The sequence below is a fragment of the Schistocerca serialis genome, chromosome 1, assembly GCF_023864345.2.
Source record: "Schistocerca serialis cubense isolate TAMUIC-IGC-003099 chromosome 1, iqSchSeri2.2, whole genome shotgun sequence".
Classification (NCBI taxonomy): Eukaryota; Metazoa; Arthropoda; class Insecta; order Orthoptera; family Acrididae; genus Schistocerca; species Schistocerca serialis.
The window spans coordinates 877,778,838-877,803,019 of NC_064638.1; the positions used below are offsets into that span (position 1 = coordinate 877,778,838).

Genomic DNA, 24,182 nt, shown 5'->3' on the forward strand with positions numbered 1-24,182 from the left:
GTATTGGTAATATGATGGACTCATTCCTGGATGGTGTCACTATTTTCAACCAACCAATATGCAGTGCACCATTCGGTTTGCCTTTCTGAGCAACCAGCTTGGATGCTCCTTGGTTTGATCGATGCATCCCATTTTGGAAGTGATCATATGACTGCAGTACATCGACCACATCTCACTGAGAAGTGTGTGCAAGGACTGGAGTCACTGAGAAGTGTGTGCCAAGAACTGGAGGCGGAACAGTTCAATGGCTAGGAACAATCCTACAGCAGTGAAGCAATACATGTTCTGCTCCTTGTTAACAAAACATGAATCTATCAACAAGACACTCTTTATAGTGCGACCCCAGGTGAAGTTTGTAGTGGAGCCCTACACAGCATGATATTGCATTAAAATACTCATGAAAGAGGAATGGGCAGTGGTGAGTCTCTTTGTCCACAGTGTGAGATACAACTCACCAATGGGTCCCAGTGAGATCAGATTTTCCTGATCCATGGCATGTGAGGATGTTGGGGATAAACTGCCACCACCCTTGGTCAATAATCACAATAATGTGCTGAAAAGTTTCATTAATATTAAAACTACCTAATGTATCTTTCAAATTATAGTTCTAAATATTGTTAAGGAAGATCAGTCTTTATTAAGAGTAGATGTATTGGTACATTATATTAGCTATTCCTTGCATAGCTATAAGTGTTGCAAAACAGTAGTGGAATAAGAAAGGGAGAGAGCTCAAGAATTCATGCAAGTCTTCTCATTGGATGAAGAAGATTTGATGTTCAGCATTGCAAACCTAGTTCATCCATTTTGGTATACATACTGTGCTATATCTACTAAATATTCATATGAAAGGTGTGTTCATAACACAAAACTCATCAGACACCATAGAAGGAGACATGGCTAAACTTCATTCACAGGTGATTAGAACACGCGAGTTCACATTACGGTTTTCCTTTTCTTTGTTTATACTCATTACAGTGTGCATAAAGGCCGAGTATTATTTTCGAATTTATCACTTAAGTATTTTCTATGATTATGGCTAAACTACTACTCAGCTACTACATTTAATGTTCTGTACGAAGCTTGACCATATTGAAGAATGCATTTAATGCTTTATTATGGAAAATTCAGTGAATGATGTAGCTCTAATTACTCACACTTAGGAGGGTGGTGGTTTTAAAAGCCCATCTGGCAACCCATATTTAGTTTTTCTGTGGTCATGACAACATTTGACACACAAGTGCAATAATGGATCTACACATTTTGACAGGTTAACAAAATGCTTACGAGTTCCAGCCATGGCAAATTGCTATGGGAGTAAGGGGGATAAAAATAAAAACCACACAAATATCTGAAGAATTTAACTGTTAGTGCCAAATTATTTCCATGCTGTTCATCTTTTTTTTTTTATGTGTTGGAACATTTGCAGGTGAATTTTTGCCGGACAGTGCTGTACATGCACAGGGAAACAAAAAAGGGACACTATACTAGCTACCTGACGAGTGTATTGTGTATATGTGAAATTACTCTGTGCAGAGGATTTGCAACAACTATATGCCAGATATAATTATGTGTATATTTACCATTATTAAATGTGTATTATTCAATTTACAAATCAAAGTAACAAAGTTTAGTACTACCTTTAATATTTAAGTCTGCACAATTTAACTACTTGTATCATATTTGGGTATTAACTGAGTACTTTCACAGATCCACTGTCCTACAGAAAAATCTACATATTGTAGGTTTAGGCAAATTAAAATCTACCATTGAAGCTACTATTCATGTTAGATAAGCAAATAGTATTTTGTCATGCTGACAACTGTAATTGAACTACATATAAAAGATGCTAACCAGGCTCCCTCAACGCAATAATTTACGTTAACAATGAAGAGTTCACTCTTAGAGGCTACATCAAACACAGAGTGGGCTATCCACATGCACAGAATGCGCCACGGCTTGTAGCAGTTGGTGGTGATCAAAAAGACCCACCACATGACACAGCATGCCAGTTGCTGACTGGCATCCATTCTGAAAGTGTCAGCTGCTATACAGTAGACATTAGTTCCAATGAGGACATCTCTTACTCCTATCTGCACTTATTTCAAGAAGTGAAAGCACTGGGTACATAGTCAATAGCCCTGACTGCAATAAGAAATGATCGTCCTCCACTGTCTGTTCAATAATTGTAAGGATTATAACAAACAGCAGCAACCAGCCCCAAACTTGGTAGAAATTATTTTCTTTTTTCTTAAACCATAACCTGTTCGGAATTGTAAAAAAACCTATCAGATGGTTCATGCAACAATTCTTGGTAGAATCCTGTTTTGTGGTTACCGATTTTGAGGTACTCTAAAATCACCTGGAAAGTATTTCTATTTAAAATAGAGTAAACATGAATTACAAATGGAGTTTGGGGAGAGAGATAGCAGATGCCATTAAAGTCAAATAATATGCAATCTGGTGAAACTTTTGTTGCGTATGTCCTCGACGGACATTCATCAACTGTTTCTGAGTAACATTTCAGAGTACAGTGTGTTGTGCTTGCATTTTGTGTGTATTGGACAATTATTAATAACAGATAATTAGCCTTAAGGTTAAGGGAATCGCAAAATGTTGCATAATCTGAATACAGTTATGATTAGATAAAAAAGAATCTACCATAATAATCCTTGTTATTATGTTAAAGCCAAGATTATCATAATGTGTTTTTGACAAACAAGCATTTCCCATAATTATTTGCAAGAAATTATTGTAAATTTTCATAAAATAATTTACATAAATTTTAAAAATTAATTTATTTCATTGGAGTCATTTGTTCCTGCAATGGCACAGATGATTCTTTTTTTTATCATTTTTCATTTTACAAGACAACCCATGTCAGATACGAAGAAAAGGTGTGACAGTATCATGTCCAGTATTAGAAATATGGTTTTTACTGAGGTACCCTTAAACAAGAAATTAACAATGACCATGATTTGCCACTGTGTTTTCTCAAATGAAGCCATATGAATTTTTTGGTTACTAAAGCGTTTTCTTTAAACCTACTTTACCAAGTAATGCATCTACTGCTTCTACATCCTCGTTTCATAAAACATGAGAAAGCTTCACAAAAACCATTCTTTGCAAAAAGTTTAGAACCTGATACTCCAGGAATGGATGGGTGAGCGCATGGACCAATTTAATATTTCAAAAAGGCAGTTCCTGAAGTAGTTGCCGTACATAGTATAACTCACCAATAACATTTGGTTGCAAGAAAGGTTAGTGGACTTTTACTGTTCACCAAAGAATGAAATTAGAACAATTAACAAGTCAGATGCAATGCTCTCAATAATAGACTGTTTCAAAATTTTTGTGATGAAAATGACAAAGGTTACAATTGTTTACTTTTGCAGATGCAAGTTTGTTCGGTATCAAAGAGTACCTGGCTAAAAACATTTTATGATCTCTAAAACTGTATTATGACAGTTTTTCAAAACAAAGATGATGCCTTAAGAACAAATTTATTTAAGTTTCAAAATGATACAGTTTATTTAACTGATTTATATACTAAATTTTAATATTACCATATAACAAATTTAATGAAATGAATCTACAGCTTCAAGGAAAAGATTTGAGCTGATGAAAGTAAAAGTAACTTATTTCTATATTCATGCCAGAATTTGTCTTGTACAAACAAAATTTAGGTCAAAGATAATTCTATCACTTTCCAAATCTTATCTCTGTGATATAACTAAAGTTGGCATTGTGATATATTGCCAACATTTGGAAGCACTTAAAACAAACTTTAAAAATAGATTTCATGATGTCCTTTGTGTGATCATTCCAGATTGGATACTACCTATCTCCAACCAACAGACACCAGATTCATCATCACCACAGAAAGACTTGATGGAATTGTTCACCAGTGAAGAGCTAAAATTGAAATTGAAAATTAAATATCAAGAATTCTGGCTTCAAAGGCAAATTCCTGTATTATATCTAGTTTTATGGATTAGAGAAAACATGTTTTCATTGCATTCCCATCATATTTAGCTGAAACCGGATATCTTTTAGTGTACTAACACCTAACAAGTCTACCTTGCACTTCAAATTTTTTATTTTAGTTCTAATTTTTCACTTTAGTATTCCTATACAATGTTCAGCTACAATTCATTGTGGCTTATGTTCAGAGCAGATTTGCTGCATCAGCAAAAATAGATTGTTCCTATGGAACATCATTTGCTGAAAACAACTGTGGAAACTGTGCCTGCATTACATACCACATTCCCGTAGTCCTCGTCTTCAACCTTCGCTTGTCCATGTCCTTCACCCACCTACCCCCTTCCCTGCTTCCACGAGCACTGCCTTCTATTCCATCACAGCTTGGATGTCAACATCTTTTGAACATCCTCTCGGGTGAAATTTCAGTACACATTAACAGTAATGTAATGTAAGCCACATGTAACAGAATGAATGCTAATACTGCAGACAAAATATCTTAGGTTCTCATTGCCTTGAGCACAATCTATGCAGTAAATACAAAACATCTCTACTCTGGTAGCTACAGTATTTATATTTCTAAATACATGTGTATTTTGCAAGAGACTTGGAGGTCACCTCTTGTACCACTGTCACTTGTGCCCTTCCCTGTTACAGATTCTGCAACTTAAATGAACTATCTAAATGGATAAATCAAAAGATAGCTAACTTGCATTAGTGTGGAATAAATCAATTAGAAGATTCAGAGCAATACACATTTTACAAACAAAAGAAGCATTTACACTTCTGTGGTAAGAGTTACATATATTGATGCATGCAGATGATATATTCGCATATATTTTAGAACATTACCTGCTCTCCTGGCAATAACAACATTTCTGCTGCTGCATCTGCCCAAAAGTGTTCTTCCCCAACACCACCAGCATTCAGAAGTTTATAGAACCAGGTCACAAACTGCTGACTGAATTCGGTGATAGGAAAGTTTGCCTGAACAGCTATTCTATTATCTCCACTCATATGGCACACTGCATCAGTAGTTACTGTGGGATCCTGGTATGTACCTCTACCTCTATCCTGCACAATATTTGGAACACCTGTAGAGTCTGACAGTGGATTTGAATTGTGAAGCTCCAAACCATAGTGATGACTGTCTCCACCTCTTCCGTCACAGTCTTCTGAGCCTGAGACATCAGAACCAGCTCCAGAATCATCAGATCTGTTCTCACAGTTATAATTACCAGTTTCAAACCTCACAGTAGTTCTTTTTTTACTTATACCCAAGAGTTGCAAAATGCGTTTTCTAAGCTTATCCTTAGGCTCACTCAAAGAAACACATTGCTGTCTATCATGCAAGTATTTAAACAGTACTTCTTTGGTTAATTTTTTCCTGCTAAGCAGAACATCGATTGTCTCTGTGTGCAGCAAAATTGCTGCAGTTGCATCTGAAATGTACAATAGCATATAACAATTAGAAAATATAAAACAACATTTATATTACCAAGCAGCAACACTCTGAAAAGCATTTACTTAATCTTCTGTTATACACAAAATAAATACCGCGTATAATAATGTAATGTACAGTGCCTAATAATGTAACTCGAAAGAAAGCTCCAAGTACACAATTCTATATATATGCACAGATTGCTCACATTAATCATCTGCATTTCAAACTGGGATACAAGTCCGTTCAGCATAACAGCAGAAGTAAATACTTTGATTTGTTTTTTATGACAACTTAATTTCATCTGCTTTGAATCAGAGACATAGCAGATAACAACATTTATTTTATGTCATAAAGAAATTTAAGGCACAAATACGCTATTCGACTAAGCTATCAATGGCCAATCACTGAATTCAGTCAGAAGTACCTACATGCAATGATTTGAAGGGAAATGACAACAAACTTTCTTGTGTAAAACAGATAGCAGGTTAAAAGGCATCAGCAAAATCCTAAAGAGACAAGTCATCCACAAAAGGATGTTGTTTATAAACATCCATCTGACCAATCAGAGTCTCTCTTTCAATCTAGGATTCTCTCTATATTAGTGGATGAGAAAGAAGATTCACCTGCTATTTTCATTTAATACTTCAAACAAAGCATTTGTATAGCATTACACAGACCTCAATCAGATATTTACACATTGGCAAAATCACTTTTAACCAATACAAATATTAGATTAAAGCAGAATTTACCTTCTTGAGTCCAAATATTCTCATGTATTGTAGAAGTGGCTGATGAGGTGTAATTACTTTGTTTTCAAACATTTGAGCTTTTGGTCAAGAGACCTTCTGTAGTAGAAGGGTAAGAAGGCTGGGGCAGTGTGGGTGTGGGATAGCTGGGTAATGGTGGGGGAAGGTGTAGTGCTGCCTGTGGGACCTTACAAGAACGTGGTGAAAACAGGATAGGGTCACTAGGTGCAGTTGGGAGGTTTGGGGAGAGGGAAGGGGCATTGAGAAGTAGAGAAGGGAAAGAGAGGCTAGTGGATGCATTGGTGGAATAGAAGGCAGTGCTCGGGTGGGAGCAGGGAAGGAGGTAGGTGGGCGAAGGACATGGACAAGAAAAGGTTGAGGACGAGGATTACGGGAATGTGGTATGTAATGCAGGCACAGTTTCCACCTGCGCAGTTCAGAAAAGGTGGGTTTGATAGGGAGGACCCAGATGGAATGTCTCTTCACCACAGTTTGGTTGTGGTCATGCATGTGGACAGAGAGCTCGTTAGTAATCAAGCTGACATACAAAGTGTGACAGCGGCTGCAGCTCAGTTTGTAGGTCACATGACTGCTTTCACAGGCAGCCCTGCCTTTGATAGGATACCTGTGAATGGGTTAGTGGTGGTGGTGGTGGTGGTGGTGGTGGTGGTGTATGAGGTAGATACTGTTTTTATTTCTATTGCAGGAATTTGAGCCTTGAGGTAAGGGTTTGGGAGCAGGGGTGGAGTAAGGATGAACAAGAATATTGCAGAATACCGCTTTCAGAGGGGTGGGAAGGATAGTGGATAGGATATTCCTTACATCAGGGCATGACGGGAGGTGGTCAAGACCCTGGTGGAGAATGTGATTCAGATGCTCTAGTCTTGGGTGGTGCAGAGTTGTGAGGGGAGTGCTCCTTTGTGGCCGAGGTGAGTGTGGGGGAGGTGATAGGTGACAGGAAAGACAAGGCATGGGAGATTTGCTTCTGTACAAAGTTTGCAGGGGGGGGGGGGGGGGGGGGGGAATGAAGTAACTGTAGTCCGTGGTGAAGACCTCAGTGAGACCCTTGGTATATTTAGAGGTGGGACTGCTCATCAGCACAAATGCAGCGAATACAGTGGCTAGGCAGTATGGAAGGGTCTTCTTGGTGTGCAACGGGTGGCAGCTGTCAGAGTGGAGATACTGCTCGTGGCTGGGAGATTTGATATGGATGGAGCTACTAATGTAGCCATCCATGGGGTGTCTGTCTACATTAATGAAGGTGGCTTGTTCGGTTGAGGCGGACCACATGAAGCGAATGGAGGAGATGTTGAGGTTCTGAAAGTGTGTGACAGGGTGTCACCCTCAGTCCAAATCACGAATATTTCATCAGTGAATCAGAACCAAGTGAGAGGTTTGGGGTTCTGGGTGATTAGGGAGGATTCCTCTAGATGACACATGAATAGGTTGGCATAGCATGGTCTCATGTGGGTGCCCATTAATGTACCATGGATTTGTTTGAAGGTGATGCCTTAGAAGGAGAAGTAACCATGGGTGAGGATGTAGCTGGTCATGGTTACCAGGAAGGGTGTTTTAGGTTTGGAGTCAGTCAGGCATTGAGGAAGTTAGTGTTGGACCTAAGGAGTTGAGGGATTGTATATACTGTTAGGTTTGTGGACTGGAGTCACTGTGGCAGAATCTGACAGCTGGCGGAGTTCCTCTGCTAGGTTCGAATCAAAGAGGTCGAGCCTTTGTCAGCAGGTTAAGATTATACAGTCAGGATGAGTTTTTAAGTGGTGTTCTTTCTGCAGATGTAAGGTTAGTATCCATGTAGAGGGCTTTGGGGAATTACGGTGAGGCAAAGTATAATGTTAAGAAATTCTGGAATAAAACAATCTGGAAGATTAAAACTACGCACAGGTGATCTACCAACTTAGCTACCTAAGAACAACTCACGACCTGTCCTGATAGCTTTACTTCTGCCAGTACCTCATCTCCTACCTATTACAGAAGAAATCCTGTGTAACTTGCAGGGATAATACTCCTGGAACTAAGAGCATACCAAATATCAGACCAGCTGTGTGGCTAGATTGAAGAGTTTTTAGCAAACAGAACACAGCACGTTGTTCTCAATGGAGAGACATCTACAGATGTTAAAGTAACCTCTGGCATGCCACAGGGGAGTGTTATGGGACCACTGCTTTTCACAATATATATAAATGACCTAGTAGATAGTGTCGTAAGTTCCATGTGGTTTTTCGCGGATGATGCTGTAGTAGACAAAGAAGCTGTAGTAGACAAAGAAGCTGCAGCATTAGAAAATTGCAGCGAAATGCAGGGAGATCTGCAGCAGATAGGCACTTGTGCAGGGAGTGGCAACTGACCCTTAACATAGACAAATGTAATGTATTGCGAATACATAGAAAGAAGGATCCTTTATTGTATGATCATACGATAGCGGAACAAACACTGGTAGCAGTTACTTCTGTAAAATATCTGGGAGTATGTGTACGGAACGATTTGAAGTGGAATGATCATATAAAATTAATTGTTGGTAAGGCGGGTGCCAGGTTGAGATTCATTGGGAGAGTCCTTAGAAAATGAAGTCCATCAACAAAGGAGGTGGCTTACAAAACACTCTTTCGACCTATACTTGAGTATTGCTCATCAGTGTGGAATACGTACCAGGTCGGGTTGACAGAGGAGATAGAGAAGATTCAAAGAAGAGCGGCGTGTTTTGTCACAGGGTTATTTGGTAAGCGTGATAGCATTACGGAGATGTTTAGCAAACTCAAGTGGCAGACTCTGCAAGAGAGGCATTCAGCATCACGGTGTAGCACGCCGTCCAGGTTTCAAGAGGGTGTGTTTCTGGATGAGGTATCTAATATTTGCATCCCCCTACTTATACCTCCCGAGGAGATCACGAATGTAAAATTAGAGAGATTCGAGCGTGCACGGAGGCTTTGCGGCAGTCGTTCTTCCCGCAAACCATACGCGACTGGAACAGGAAAGGGAGGTAATGACAGTGGCACGTAAAGTGCCCTCCACCACACACCACTGGGTGGCTTGAAGAGTATAAATGTAGATGTAGATATTGTGAAGAAAAGGATATTGCGAAGACATGGCTTAGCCACAGCCTGAGGGATGTTTCGAGAGTGAATTTTCCAACTTACACCAGAGTGTGCAGTTTTTATACGCCAGGAAATTTCGTATCAGTGCACTCTTTGCTGCATAGTGACAATTTTATTCTGAAAACAATCCCCCAGGCTGTGGCTGAACTATGTCTCCACAATGTCCATTCTTAAACGATTGCTAGTCCTGCATGTTTCGCAGGAGAACTTCTACCTACAAAACTTCAGAGGAGATGAAGTACTGGTGGAATTAAGCTGTGAGGACAGGTTGTGAGTCACACTTGGGTAGCTCAGGAGGTAAAGCACTTGACTGTGAAAGGCAAAGGCCCAAAGTTTGAGTTTTGGTCCTTTTAATCTGCCAGGAAGTTTTACTTCAGAGTTTACACTTCTGCAAAGTGAAAAATTCATTCTGAACATTCTGTAATGTTAAAAGGAGGCGATTTGTAGGCAGTGGAGGTGGATCATGGATGGATGGATGGATGGATGGATGGATGGATGAAATGAGTCAGGCATTGTTCAAATTGCTTTTGAATTGATTCTGATAGGTAAGGTTGATGGTGAAAAGTGTTTCCACTATAGGGACAGAAAGAGAGAAGGGGTATTTATTTATCTACATCTACATACATACTCCGCAATCCACCATACAGTGCGTGGTGGAGGGTACCTCGTACCACAGCTAGCATCTTCTCTCCCTGTTACACTCCCAAACAGAACAAGGGAAAAATGACTGCCTATATGCCTCTGTACGAGCCCTAATCTCTCTTATCTTATCTTTGTGGTCTTTCTGCGAAATGTAAGTTGGCCGCAGTAAAATCGTACTGCAGTCAGCCTCAAATGCTGGTTCTCTAAATTTCCTCAGTAGCGATTCATGAAAAGAACGCCTCCTTTCCTCCAGAGACTCCCACCCGAGTTCCTGAAGCATTTCCATAACACTTGCGTGATGATCAAACCTACCAGTAACAAATCTAGCAGCCCACCTCTGAACTGCTTCTTTGTCCTCCCTCAATCCGACCTGATAGGGATCCCAAATGCTTGAGCAGTACTCAAGAATAGGTCATATTAGCGATTTATAAGCGGTCTCCTTTACAGATGAACCACGTCTACCCAAAATTCTACCAATGAACCGAAGATGACTATCCGCCTTCCCCCACAACTGTCATTACGTGCTTGTCCCACTTCATATAGCTCTGCAATGTTACGCCCAAATATTTAATCGACGTGACTGTGTCAAGCACTACACTACTAATGGAGAATTCAAACATTACAGGATTCTTTTTCCTATTCATCTGCATTAATTTACATTTATCTATATTTAGAGTTAGCTGCCATTCTTTACACCAATCACAAATCCTGTCCAAGTCATCTTGTATCCTCCTACAGTCACTCAACGACGACACCTTCCCGTACACCACAGCATCATCAGCAAACAGCCGCACATTGCTATCCACCCTATCCAAAAGATCATTTATGTAGATAGAAAACAACAGCGGACCTACCACACTTCCCTGGAGCACTCCAGATGATACTCTCACCTCCGATGAACACTCACCATCGAGGACAATGTACTGGGTTCTATTACTTAAGAAGTCTCCGAGCCACTCAAATACTTGGGAACCAATCCCATATGCTCGTACCTTAGTTAGGAGTCTGCAGTGGGACACCGAGTCAAACGCTTTCCGGAAGCCAAGGAATATGGCATCCATCTGATACCCTTCATCCATGGTTCGCAAGATATTGTAAAAAAAAGGGCGAGTTGCGTTTCGCAGGAGCGATGCTTTATAAAGCCGTGCTGCTGCATGGACAGCAACTTCTCTGTCTCAAGGAAATTCATTATATTCAAACTGAGAATATGTTTGAGAATCCTGCAACAAACCGATGTTAAGGATATTGTTGTGAAATTTTGAGGATCCGTCCTTCTACCCTTCTTATATACAGGCATCACCTGCACTTTTTTCCAGTCGCTCGGGACTTTACGTTGGGCAAGAGATTTGCGGTAAATGCAAGCTAAGTAAGGAGCCAATGCAGTAGAGTACTCTCTCTAAAACCGAATTGGAATCCCATCAGGACCTGGCGATTTATTTACTTTCAACTCATTCAGCTGCTTCACAACCCCAGGGATGTCTATCACTATGTCCTCCATACGGGAATCTGTACGATACTCAAACGGCGGTATGTTGGTACGATCCTCCTGCATGAAAGATTTCTCAAATGCTAAATTTAAAATTTCAGCTGTCTTCTGTTGCCAGTCCAGATTGATCAGTGAGTGACCGGATGGAAGCCTTCCACCCGCTTACTGATTTTACGTAAGACCAGAATTTCCTTGGGTTTTCAGCAAGATCTTTTGCTAAGGTATGACGGTGGTAATGGTTGAATGCTTCGCGCATCGCTCTTTTTACAGCAGCACGAATCTCTCCTAACTTTTGCCTGTCCTCATTCTCCCGATCTTTCCTGTACCGTGAGTGCAACTGCCTTTGCTTCCTGAGCATTCTCCGAATTGTGCTGTTAAACCACAGTGGGTCTTTTCCATCCGTAACCCACTTTTTCAGCACATACTTGTCCAATGTGTGATTTAAAGTGTGTTTAAAATTTGCCCATAATTCTTCCACGTCCATCGTACCGGAAGTAAATGAAGTCGATTCATTTACTAAGTGGGATGGTAACAACTGCTTATCTGCTCTTTCTAGTAAGAATACTCTCCTAGCCTTCTTGACCGACTTTTTAACTTTCGTAACCATAGTTGTAATGACATCATCGTGATCACTAATCCCAGTCTCAACACTGACACCGTCGATGAGGCCTAGTCTGTTTGTGGCTACCAGATCTAAAATATTTCCATTACGCATTGGCTGTCGATTTAGCTGCTCAAGACAGTTTTCGGATAATGTGTTCAAAAGTAATTCACACGACGGCTTGTCTGTACCACCTGTAATGAATCCATAGACATCCCAGTCTATTCTAGGTAGGTTGAAGTCGTCTCCAACTAATATAGCATGATCCGGGTACTTCTGCGATACAGAATGTAGACTCCCTTTGAATGATTCTAGAACTGTCACGGTGGAACCTGGTGGCCGGTAATAACACCCAACAATTAACTTTATTTCCCCTAGCCCTGTTAAATGCGTCCAGATAACTTCACAATCACACTCTACTTCGAACTCAGTAGATACAATATTTTTGTCAACTGCAACGAAGACACCACCTCCTAAGGTGTCTAATCCTAATTTATCAAGTCCAGTATGATTGAATTTCGGAGTGGGGCAAGAGGTATGGCCTCTGGAAAGGACTGATACTTCTGCAGGGCTTAGGCTTTCGGAGGAAAGTTTCATGAAAGTGTTTTGGGTCTGTTTAGGTTCTGGATTCTGTGTGGTGGAAGAAGGCTGTTTCTAGGAGTGTGGTAAATGTAGTAAATCTGAGAGGCATGGTTTATCAGCTATGAGGGGTTTTGGAGATGGCTTGGAGACTCTCGTAGAGGTGGTGAATAAAGGCAGTCCAAGGTGGGAATAGAAGGTGAACAGGTTTGATAGTTCTTTGAGATGGCATTGTGCATGCTAGTCTAGTTTCTGGATGGCAAGAGTTTCAGGGTGAGAGATGGGATGCAGGAATTCGGGATTGCACAGCATGAGAATTCCCTCTCCCCATCACCAACACTCCCTACACTCCTACCTTCTACATGCTTCTGGAAGTCCATAAACCCAACCACCCTGGGCAGCCTAGTGGTTGCTGTGCCCTCACTGAGAGAATCCCTGTGATCATAGACCACCTTCAGCCCATAAGCCATAACCTATCATCCTATATGAAAAGACACCAACTACTTCCTCCAATGTTCCTGCTCCTTTACCACACAGCATCCTTCCTCTGAACTAACCATCCTCAAGGCCCATGGCCTTGCCACTATTGAACACTAACTTTCTCAATGTTTGCCTGACTCCAAACCTACAACCTCCTTCCTGGTAACCACAACCAACTATATCCTCATGCACAGTTAGTTTTCCTTCTAAGGCATCACCTACAAACATATCCATGGTGCAGCAATGGGCACCCATATGACACCATGCCAATCATTTAGAAGAATCCTTCCTACCCAGAATCGCAAACCCCTCACCTGGTTCAGATTCATTGACGACATCTTTGTGACCTGGACTGTGGGTGACACACTATCCACATTCCTATGGAATCTCAACACCTTCTTCCCATTCGTTTCACCTGCACCTCCTCAACCAAGCAGGCTGCCTTCATTGATGCTGACCTCCACCTCAAAGATGGCTACAACAGTACCTCCGTCCAATAAACAATCAACCACCAACGATACCGCCACTATTTTGACAGCAGCCATCCGTTCCATACCAAGAAGTCCTTTACAGATTAGCCACACATATGTGTCATTTCTGTGGTGAAGAGCAGTCACCCTCCACATATACCAATGGTCTCACTAAGGTCTTCACAGACCGCACTTACCCTCCCAACCTTGTACAGAAACAGATTTCCTGTGCCTTGTCTCTCGTCACCTACCACCTCCCACACACACACACACACACACACACACACACACACACACACACACACACACACACACACACACACAATCTGGCCCACAAAGGGACACTCCCCATGTGACTGATCACCCACCTACTAGGACTCAAGCAACTTAATAACATTCTCCGCCAGGGTTTCGACTACCTCTCTTTGTGCCCTAAAGTGACAAATAATCTACCCATCATAATTCTTACTCCTCCCACAATTGTACTCTGCCACCCACCAAACCTCCGCAACAATGCTGTCCATCCCTACTCCACCCAGCTCTTGCCTCACAGCTCAAATTCCCACAAAAGATCTAGATGCAAGACCTGTCCCATACATCCTCCTCCTCCACCACCACCACCACCACCACCACCACCACCACCAATTGAACTAGTCTCCAGGGTCCCAATGGAATCCCTATCAGCTTCTATACTGAATTTGTGGCTGAGTTAGTCCCTCTGTTAACTAAAATCCATTGCAGTTCCCTCAAACAAAAGACCATGCTCGGTAGTTGGAAGAAAGAACAGGTCACATTCAGGTAGTACAGGTGAGCCACAAAAGTTCTGTCCAATATCCTCAATGTCGATTTCCTGTAGAATCTTTGAACATATTTTGAACTCAGACATAATGAAGTATCTCTACCAGAATGACCACCTCCATGCCAACCAGTGTGGATCTTGAAAACGTCAATCATGTGAAACACAAGTCATGCTTTTCTCACATGACATACTGAAAGCTTTGGATCACAGCAGTCAGCTAGCTGCAATATTTTTTGATTCCTGAAAAGCGTTTGACTTGGTACCACTTATAAGCATCCTGTCAAAAGTATGAGCATATGGGGTGCCAAGCAAAATTTGTGACTAGATTGAGGAATTTTTGGTAGGCAGGATTCAGCAGCATGTTACCTTGGATGTAGAGCAGGGCTTAACAACTGGCCGGTTTTGAGCACGGGTACTCGCGTCTGCTCAGGCACATGCTCGCGAGCAGGTGCAAGGTGGTGGAGTAGGGAGGGAGGGGAAATGCACGCGCACGTTTGAATAGGGCCGCAGCGTGCCTATTGAATTCGCGCCGACTGTGTAACGTTTAAAGTACTACGATCAGCTCTAACAGTCACTTCGCTGGTTAAGAATCATGTCAAGTCGCCGTTGTGTAACCCCAACCATGGCTTCGCAGTTCAACCCCCATTGGGAGGAATTGTATCTGTTTACAGAGAAAGATGGTGTTGCAAAATGTTTAGTATGTCACAAAACGCTGAATTCTTTTAGGAAAATTTGCAGCAACATTATATGTCATACCACGCGAAAGACTACAGAAGTGGAAAATGTGATGGACCAGATCGTGCACAGGAAGTCATTAAACTTAAAAGGAAGCTATCCGAAGAAGATCTGGATGACGAAGAAAAATCAACTGAAGCACCTCTCAGAGTGAGTTACAAAATTGCTTTGCTTTTAGCAAAATCCCTGCGCCCCTTCACTGATGGCGATTTAATAAAAGAATGTTTGGTAGTTGCAGCGGAACATTTGTGTCCATCTCAAGTTGAACAGTTTCGGATGTGTGCCATTATCTAACATGACCATCATGCGTCGCATACATGACATGGCAGACGACGTCCAGAGCCAGATTGCAAATATCTGTAAAGATTTTTTAGCGTATTCTCTAGCTCTGGACGAAAGTGTTGATATCACTGGAACAGCGCAGCTTGCCATATTTATTAGAGGTGTTAACAGAGATCTTCAGGTGAGGGAAGAGCTCCTTGATATAGTAGCTATGAAGAACACTACAACCGGCGGTGATATTTTAAGTAGTGTTGAAGAAAGTGTTGACAATATAAGATTGTCGTGGAATTCTTTAGTTTCAGTGTCTACGGACGAAGCACCAGCAATGACAGGGAAAGAAATCGGATTTCTTTGCGCTGTTGAAGAAGAAAATGCAAAAACTGGCCGTGCCGAAATAAATAAGGGGCGTTCACTGCGTGATCCACCAGGAAAACTTATGTGCAAAGAGTATCACTCTAAAAAATGTGATGAGTGTTGTTGTTTGTACAACCAATTATATAAGGAAGCATGGGCTACAACACAGGCAATTTAAAAGCTTTCTTGAGGATGTAGAAAGCCAGTATGGTAGCCTGCCTTATTACAGCGAGGTCCGCTGGCTTAGTCGTGGCAAATTATTAAATCAATTTTTTTGCCTATTAGATGAGATAAATATGTTCATGGAAATAAATAACATGTGTGTTCCTGAATTGAAAGAGCCTTCATGGAAATGTGATCTCGCATTCTTAGCAGATTTAACTAGTCATCTGAATGCTTTGAACATTTCACTACAAGGTAAAGATCTGCTAATTACTCATTTCATAGATCGAATACGAGCTTTTAAAATGAAATTGACACTTTGGGTGAGTCAGCTGGAAACAGGAAATCTAGCTCATTTTCCTAAATTATCATCCATGCAAGATGTTCACAAAGACTGTGAATGTTATTCACATAGTTTAGTTGCCCTTAAGGAAGAATTTGATCAACGCTTTCAAGATCTGACAGCACTAGACAGTGATTTTGATCTGTTCTCCTCTCCATATTCAGTGAATATTGAAGAGATTCGTCCTGAGCTGCAACTAGAAATTATTGACCTGCAGTGTGACAGAGAATACAGAGACAAATTTCAGAAAAAGAAAAACATTTTGGAATTCTACAGACACTTCCCTCAGGATAGATTTCCTCGTTTGCACAAACTGGCGGCTACAATAATATGAATGTTTGGTTCCATGTATGTTTGTGAACAACTGTTCTCTGCAATGAAATGTAACAAGACACGCCTGAGAAACCCATTGTCTGATCGAAATTTAAACTGCACGCTGTGCCTACAATGCACAAGAACAATTACCCCGAACATAGACGCAATTGTAAAGGGCAAAAAGTACAAGATAACCGAGAATCCCACACTTCAGTGACACCTTTTATTGTGTAACAGTTCACAAATTAATACGAATGTAGATGCATACACTAAGCTAATAAAATTATGTGGCACGTGTACATTCTCCTTTATTTGTTTCATTTGTCGCAGTAATAATTCATGAGTGATATCCCTGCAGGTGACCGCGGATTTACATTGACTGGCGGCAGCTGTTGTGTGCCCCACGTGACTCTCCCCACTCTCCGCTCTGGTCCGGTAGTGGGGGTAGTGTGCTCGCGCTGCTCCGTGCTCGCGCCTAGCTGCTCACAGCTTGCTCCGCGAGCACGTATGTTGTGAAGCCCTGATCTAGAGTCATTGGCAGATATAGAAGTAACTTCGAAATGAAGTACTGCCTGGAAGAAGATGCATAGATGTTCAGTCAGACCTTGACAAGATTTTGAAGTGGTGCAAAGATTGGCACCTTGCTTTATGTTCATAAATGTAAACTGTGCACTTCACAAAATGAAAAAGATTAGTGTCCTCTGACTATAATATAAATGAGTCACAGCTGGAATCAGTCAACTCCTACAAATACCTTGATGTAACACTTTGTAGAGAGATGAAAAGGAATGATTACAGAGGCTCAATCATGGGTAAAGCAGGTGGCAGACTTTGGTTTATTGGTAGAATACTGGAAAAATGCAGTCAGTCTACAAACGGGATAGCTTAAAAAGCACTCATGCGACACTTTCTGGAAAACTGCTCAAATGTGTGGGACCCGTTCCAAATAGGACTGAGAGGGAATACTGAAAGTGTAAAGATAAAAGCAGCACGAATTGTCACACATCTGTTTGAATCGTGGGAGAGCGTCAAAGAGATGAACTGGGAGACTCTTTAAGACAGACATAAACTATCCCCAGAAAGGCCTACTTACAAAGATGTAAAAACTGGCTTTAAATGATGACTGTAGGAATATACTATAACACACTACTTATTGCCCACATAGGGGTTGTGAGGACAAGATTAGATTAATTGCAGCACACACAGATGCATTTCAACATTCATTCATCAGGTGCTCCATACGTGAATGGAATGGGAAGAAAACTGATAACTGATACAAAGAGACATACCCTCTCCCATGCACTCTGCAGTTGTTTGCACAGTATAGAAGTAGATACAATCTACAAACAAAGCTGCAACCACTGTGCTGCTTTCTACATGGGCATGACAACAATCTATCTGTCAGCATGACAAACTGTGGTCACGAGAGAGCTCGAACACCCTGTTACTGAACAAGCTGCCCAACATGACATGCTTCCTTCCAATGACTGCTTCACAGCCTGTGTCATCTAGTTCCTTCCAACCAACACCAGCTTTTTTAAATTGTGCAGGTGGTAAATCTGCTTGGAATATATCCCACATTCCTGTAACCTCCCTTGCCTCAACCTTTGCTAGTCCTTGCCTTTGACCTACATAATCCCATTCTTGCTCCCACTCCGGTACTACACAGCCTTCTATTCCACCAATGCACCCACTATTCTACTCCCCCCACTCCCACTCCCCTCCACAAACCTCCCAGCTGTATCTAGTGTCCTTACCCTCTCCCCACCATGTCCCTACATGTTCCCACAAATAGCACTACCCCTACACCACCCCTACCATGCTATCCCTCCTCCTCCTCCTCCTCCTCCACAACCTACCATCCCTGTCAGATTGCTTTTCCCATCACACACTGTTGCTGTCTGCAGTCTGGCTACAGTGGGCAGAGACAGTGTGTGTGTGTGTGTGTGTGTGTGTGTGTGTGTGTGTGTGCGCGCGCGCGCGGGTGCGGGTGTTTTGGGGGGGGGGGGGGGGGAGGAGGAGGAGGCGTATGCGCTACTTCGGAAGGCCTTTTGGCCAAAAGCTGAAGTATAGCAGTCTTTTCGTTGTGCTTGTCTGTGACGCAGCATCTCTTCTACACACTGAGTAACGATCTATCTTCTCCAAAATATTCTCGTCATTCTACCGTGGTGTTTGCATTGTTCAATATTCTTATTGCATACATAAGTAGAATAAATACCTTTTTTACTTCAGCTGCTATGCCCCAGAAGATATGCCGCAGGACAGAACTAAGTTAAGCTAAGTAAAGTGTGCTACCAATCCTGACAGCAGATCACCACAGTGAAAGTGATTTGAGAGTGCAAAGCAGGCAGAGCTGAGTGTTATGGTTAGTTTAGCCACAGGCTGGTGCTAACTAGGCTGCGAACCAGCTGTAAGCCTGTTCCATTATTCCTCTAGTTGTGTTAGGGTCTTTTGTCAACATCCTTGTGTCACCAGCAAACAGTTTCTGAGAAGTCCCGCGATGTCCCAGGTAGATCTTATTTGTAGAAGAGGAGCAAGCGAGAGTCAAGCACCAAACCTTGTAGAGTAATGTTTCCCCACATGGATGTAATCTTATTCCTACTGAAAAATCTGCTACTGTGACCCTCTGTTTTCTATTCTTAAGATATGATTCCATCCATGCAATGGGAAGACACTTAAAGCCATACTACTTTAGTTTCTCTAGAACAATTTTATAATCTACAAATTAAATGCCTTGGCATCATCACAGAAAATGCCAACAGGATAGCTTTACTGTTTAATTCTACTATATTTGAGTCTGAGATGATGTATATTGCCTACTGCATTTATGGAAGCAAAACTGAGCTGCTGTTAAGAGATTTATCTCAGAAACATGGACCAGGATTCTGTTGCAAGCTACGTACTCGAAAATTTGAGAAAACATGGTAAGAAGGGAGATCAGTCTACAATTTGGTGTCACTTGCTTGTTTTGACTTTTATATATTGATCCTGCTTGATTTATCAGTTGTTTATGAAGATAACTCATAGGTGGCACTTCCAAATAAACACAGCATTTTAGTACAGTACCTGAGATACCATCGTACCCAGAAGAGTTACAACTTTTTAGTAACCAAATGATCTTTGTGATTACCTAACAGATGAGTTGGAAAAAGTGATGTTTGGTATAGCGTATGCACTGCCTGTCTCAGTAAGTTTCTTGGACTGGTTTTATATGGATCATTTTTTTGCCTGCATGTTAGAAAGAACGCCTTGAATTTAGTAACCAAATCGAATAAGAAAAAAATACAGTGTGCTGAAAAAAAGATTCATCTGATTTCATAAGACTGAGGATATAAACTTCCAGTAAGTTTGAAGTTACTTGTCGAAACTTAAAGTTTACCTTGGCACCAGCTCTGAGTTGCAGATTCATGAGGCTACCAGTAAGATGTCTCTCTGGCACAACTAGCTTGCTTGTTCATGACCTAATGTTCACCAAGTCAAGGTGACAATAACATACCTACAAATAAAGAGTTTTGCATTCCCCTTTTCAACAGACGCAATTCAATTACAACTGTGCAAGGGGATTTTTGTCAAGAGTATGTCAGTGGACCTCCTACAGTGTAAGGGGTGTATGGATCTTGCATTGCACTAATGGCCTCCAGGTTGCTTGAGCTCATTAGTTTGTTTTATTACTATTACTATTATTATTATTATTATTATTATTATTATAAGCATTTGTCAAAGATTGTGTATTTGCCTCCCTTCCTACAATTTTGGGTGAACTGTGACACTGCACAGCAACAGCAGTGAATGCAGTAACTTCAGACATGCTTGAATCAGTAGGGGATGAGTCTGGTTGTCACATGGATGTTTGTCATGGATCCAATACAGGACACATGCAACATTTATGGCAAGTAAATGAAACTTTGACCTTAAATGCACATGTAAAAAGTACCCCAAGATTGTATGTGATTGCTTGTAAAAGACATCCTTGTAAAATCAGGTGGTTCTTTTGAAAATAACAAATTTGTCATCCTACCAGCATATTTAAGTTAAAATTCACCCCCTATTTCTATCTTCATTGAAGTAGAAGAAACTGTCTTGTGAATCTGGGCGAATTTCTTGAAACACAATTCATACTTATGGAGAAAATATGAAGATTTACATGTGATGTGATACTGCAGTTGCACCAGCACATTCTTGCTACTGGCACCTGATAACCTCTTAACACACTGCTTTAGTTATCAACATTCCTTATGAAACCTGCATTTTTATTAACAGTCTATCTGCTTGCTCTGCAGAACTGAATGTGCTTAAACAGTTGACTGGTCTGTTTTTAAACCACCACCCGATGTTGCAGAGGAGGCTAGGAGGGAGGCATGTTGTGTGATGTTCTGCCCCTGCATTGCCCGAATTATCAGCAGTTAACTGTGGTAGTTTTACAAAAACAGAATTCCATCATTTACTCCTCCTCCTCCTCCTCCTCCTCCATGTCTGCGAGTATGAAACTACACTAGTTTACCAGAAAATGTCTTTACTGCAGGCTACATATGAATTTTTTATTTCATTTATACAATCACAAGAGTTTCTTATCTTTTTAACATGGCATCCTCAGTGTATGTCTTGGAATATTACACAATTCACTATCTGAAAATAATACAGTTCCCTGTTAGCCAACAGGGCTTTGACTTAGCTTAAATCTATTTTAACACAAACTGTACTTTCTTAGCAACTTTTCAAAATGGCTACTGATCCACAGCAGGTCTTTCTCGTATTTCAACAACCCTACTAAGCACATACACATCTATTAACGTTTTTCTTAACATCTGAATTAATTAAGTCTGTAACAGCATTATAGTCACTGGTTTCATCCTTTACATTCATTGGCTGAAAAATTTTGGATCTGCTACTTAGTACAAGGTCTACACTGGTGTCCCCATGAGTTAATCTACAACTAAATTTTTTATTTATTAATTTCCAAAAAAGACATTTAAATCAATCACAGATATTTCAGTCCCACACATGAGTTTTACTTAACTGTGTGGTTATTCCTTTCTATATTCAAATAACTTACAGGAATGTAGCTGGGTGACATTGTCAATGACATCATCACCCAGCTGGATTCCCATAAGTTACTGAACTTTGTGTACACGAGGAGAAACTAAGGTCCCACACTGTTACCTCTTCAGATAGGAAATGTATCACTGCTCACAGAGGTTGAGTGAACTTTGCAGCAGTAGAGTAAGATTGCAATGTGCATTGTCATTTTTGTTCAGGGGTTGTGATGAAAATAGTGTTCCGACATTTGCCGAAGTAGTGCATATATTCTCCTGCCACCAATTGCATCTAGCAATGTGCTTGTTCGTAAAATGATCCATTACATCTGTCAACAAATATTATTTCTAAGGAACTGTTTTGGCTTCATTTAATGAATGCTCCAAAAACTTCGGATTTTTCTTGGGATCCACTGGACAGTGCTTCACAGTTGCAACCTGACCAGGAATATCATTCTGTAACTGCCAGTCATCAAACGAACATACAGAAATAATGTGGGAACAATGTAAGACTGCAATCCTCAAGGCCGCTGGGGAGGTTTTGGGACATGTAACAGGCTCAAAGGAAGGCAGATTGGTTTGATAATGAATGTATGAGAAGAACTGAGGAGTGTAACATAGCGCAAATGAAATTATTTCATAGAAGAACTAGAGCAAATCTGAATGAATATAATGAGTAATGCTGTGTAGCTAAGAGGGTTTGCAGAAAGAAGAAAAGAGCACTAGAAAAGAAAAACGTGGAAAAAATTGAACAGCTAGGAGAAGAGAAGCAAGTACGTGAAATGTACCAAAAGATTAAAGAAGGAAAGGCTGGGTTTCAAGGTAGAACAAATATATATGTAGAAATAAAGAAGAGGATTTGACAGGGGAGAGTAATAAAATACTCGACAGATGGGCAGAATACTTCCAAGAGTTACTGGTTCCAGAAGTAGAGGGATTAGGACAAGAAGAACTGGTGGAAATAACTTATTATGGACCAGAGGTCTTAACACCAGAACCCACACTGGGGGGAAGTGATCAAGCCATCAAGACCTTAAAAAATAATAGGGCACCTGGAGAAGATCAGATCCAAGCGGAACTGCTCAAATATGGTGAGGAAGCATTGTGGAAAGCAATACATAAAGTAATACTGAACATCTGGCAGGAGGAGAGCATGCCAATGGAGTGGAAAACTGTTACTGTGTGTCCCATACATAAAAAAGGAGATAAATTAAACTGCCAGAATTACTGAGGAATGTCACTGCTGAATACTACATATAAAGTGTTCTCCAAGATCCTAACTAGGAGGCTTACTCCCTATGTGGAAGAGAGAACTGGAGACTACAAGAGTGGCTTTAGAAGAAATAGGTCAACAACTAACCAAATATTCGCACTGCGCATACTACTTGAAAATGTTATGCAGCTTTATATAAATTTTAAACAAGCCTATGATAGCGTCTCAATGCCATCTGACATTGTGGAATGTGATGGAAGAGGCAGGAATACCTAAGAAACTCGTTAAACTTACTATGATGACTTTCAGTGAAACCAACTGTAAGGTAAAAATACAGGCCGAAATCTCCAGAGAAGTGGAAGTGAACAAGGGACTGAGACAGAGTGACAATATCTCCTCACTGCTATTCAACCTCTGCCTAGAAAATGTCTTAAGTCATATAGAGATAAATAGGGGAGGAACCATTTTTAATCAGTCACTGCAGTACCTGGTCTACGCAGGTGATGTGGCATTACTCGCACAAAACATCACTGTGTTGGCTGAAGCCTATCAACAACTGGAGAGAGCTGCAAGGGAACTTGGCCTGGTAGTCAATGTCGAAAAGTCAAATATATGGCAATGACCAACCAGCAAAACCTACCAAATCTCAGGATAGCTGACAAGGAGTTTGAAAGAGTGAGAGACTTCAAGTACCTTGGACTAACTATCACAGAGACAATGACATCTGCAGCGAGGTGAAAGGTAGAATAGCAGCAGGCGACAGATGCTACTTTGTCACACTACCCATACTTACGAGCTCACTTCTATCACGAAAATCTAAAATCCTCATTTACAAAACAATTATAAGACCAGTTGTTATGTATGGTGCCGAGACATGGACCATGACTGCAAATGAGGAAAGGATCCTTAGCATTTGGGAGAGAAAGGTTCTGCGTAAAATATACGGCCCAATACACGATCAAGAAGGCTGGCGCATCCGTACGAATGCAGAATTAGAACAACATTTTGAAGAACCTGACATTGTCACTACCATTAAAATAAGAAGACTGCAATGGGCAGGGCACGTGGTCAGAAAGGAGGAAGACAGAACATGTAAGAAGATTTTTGATGGCAAGGCCGGAAGCAGACGGCAGAAGGGACATCCCAGAAAGAAACGGGTCGACGGAATTGAAGAAGGGCAGAGGATGGAGACAGAAAGCCATGAACCAGATAGAATGGCAGGATATTGTGATGTAGGCCAAGGCCCTCCAAGGGCTGTAGGGCCTAGTAGTAGTAGTAGTAGTAGTAGTAACTGCCCGGCAATTGGCGAAACTTTAATGTTTCCGTGGTTTGGAGTCTAATACGAATTTTTTAAGTTTTGAGAAGAATCTCACAGAGAAAGCTTTTGATGACACAGCTTTACTTGTTCTA

General features: G+C 41.0%; 1 protein-coding gene across 1 annotated transcript in view; it reads right to left on the reverse strand.

Annotated features, from left to right (window-relative positions):
* Positions 1–24,182, reverse strand: part of LOC126410784 (uncharacterized) — a 69,557-nt gene that overhangs the window by 22,597 nt on the left and 22,778 nt on the right. Inside the window, exon 3 of the mRNA XM_050081316.1 lies at positions 4,831–5,420. Coding sequence (XP_049937273.1) covers positions 4,831–5,420 — 590 coding nt within the window. The remainder of the gene's footprint in view (positions 1–4,830; positions 5,421–24,182) is intronic.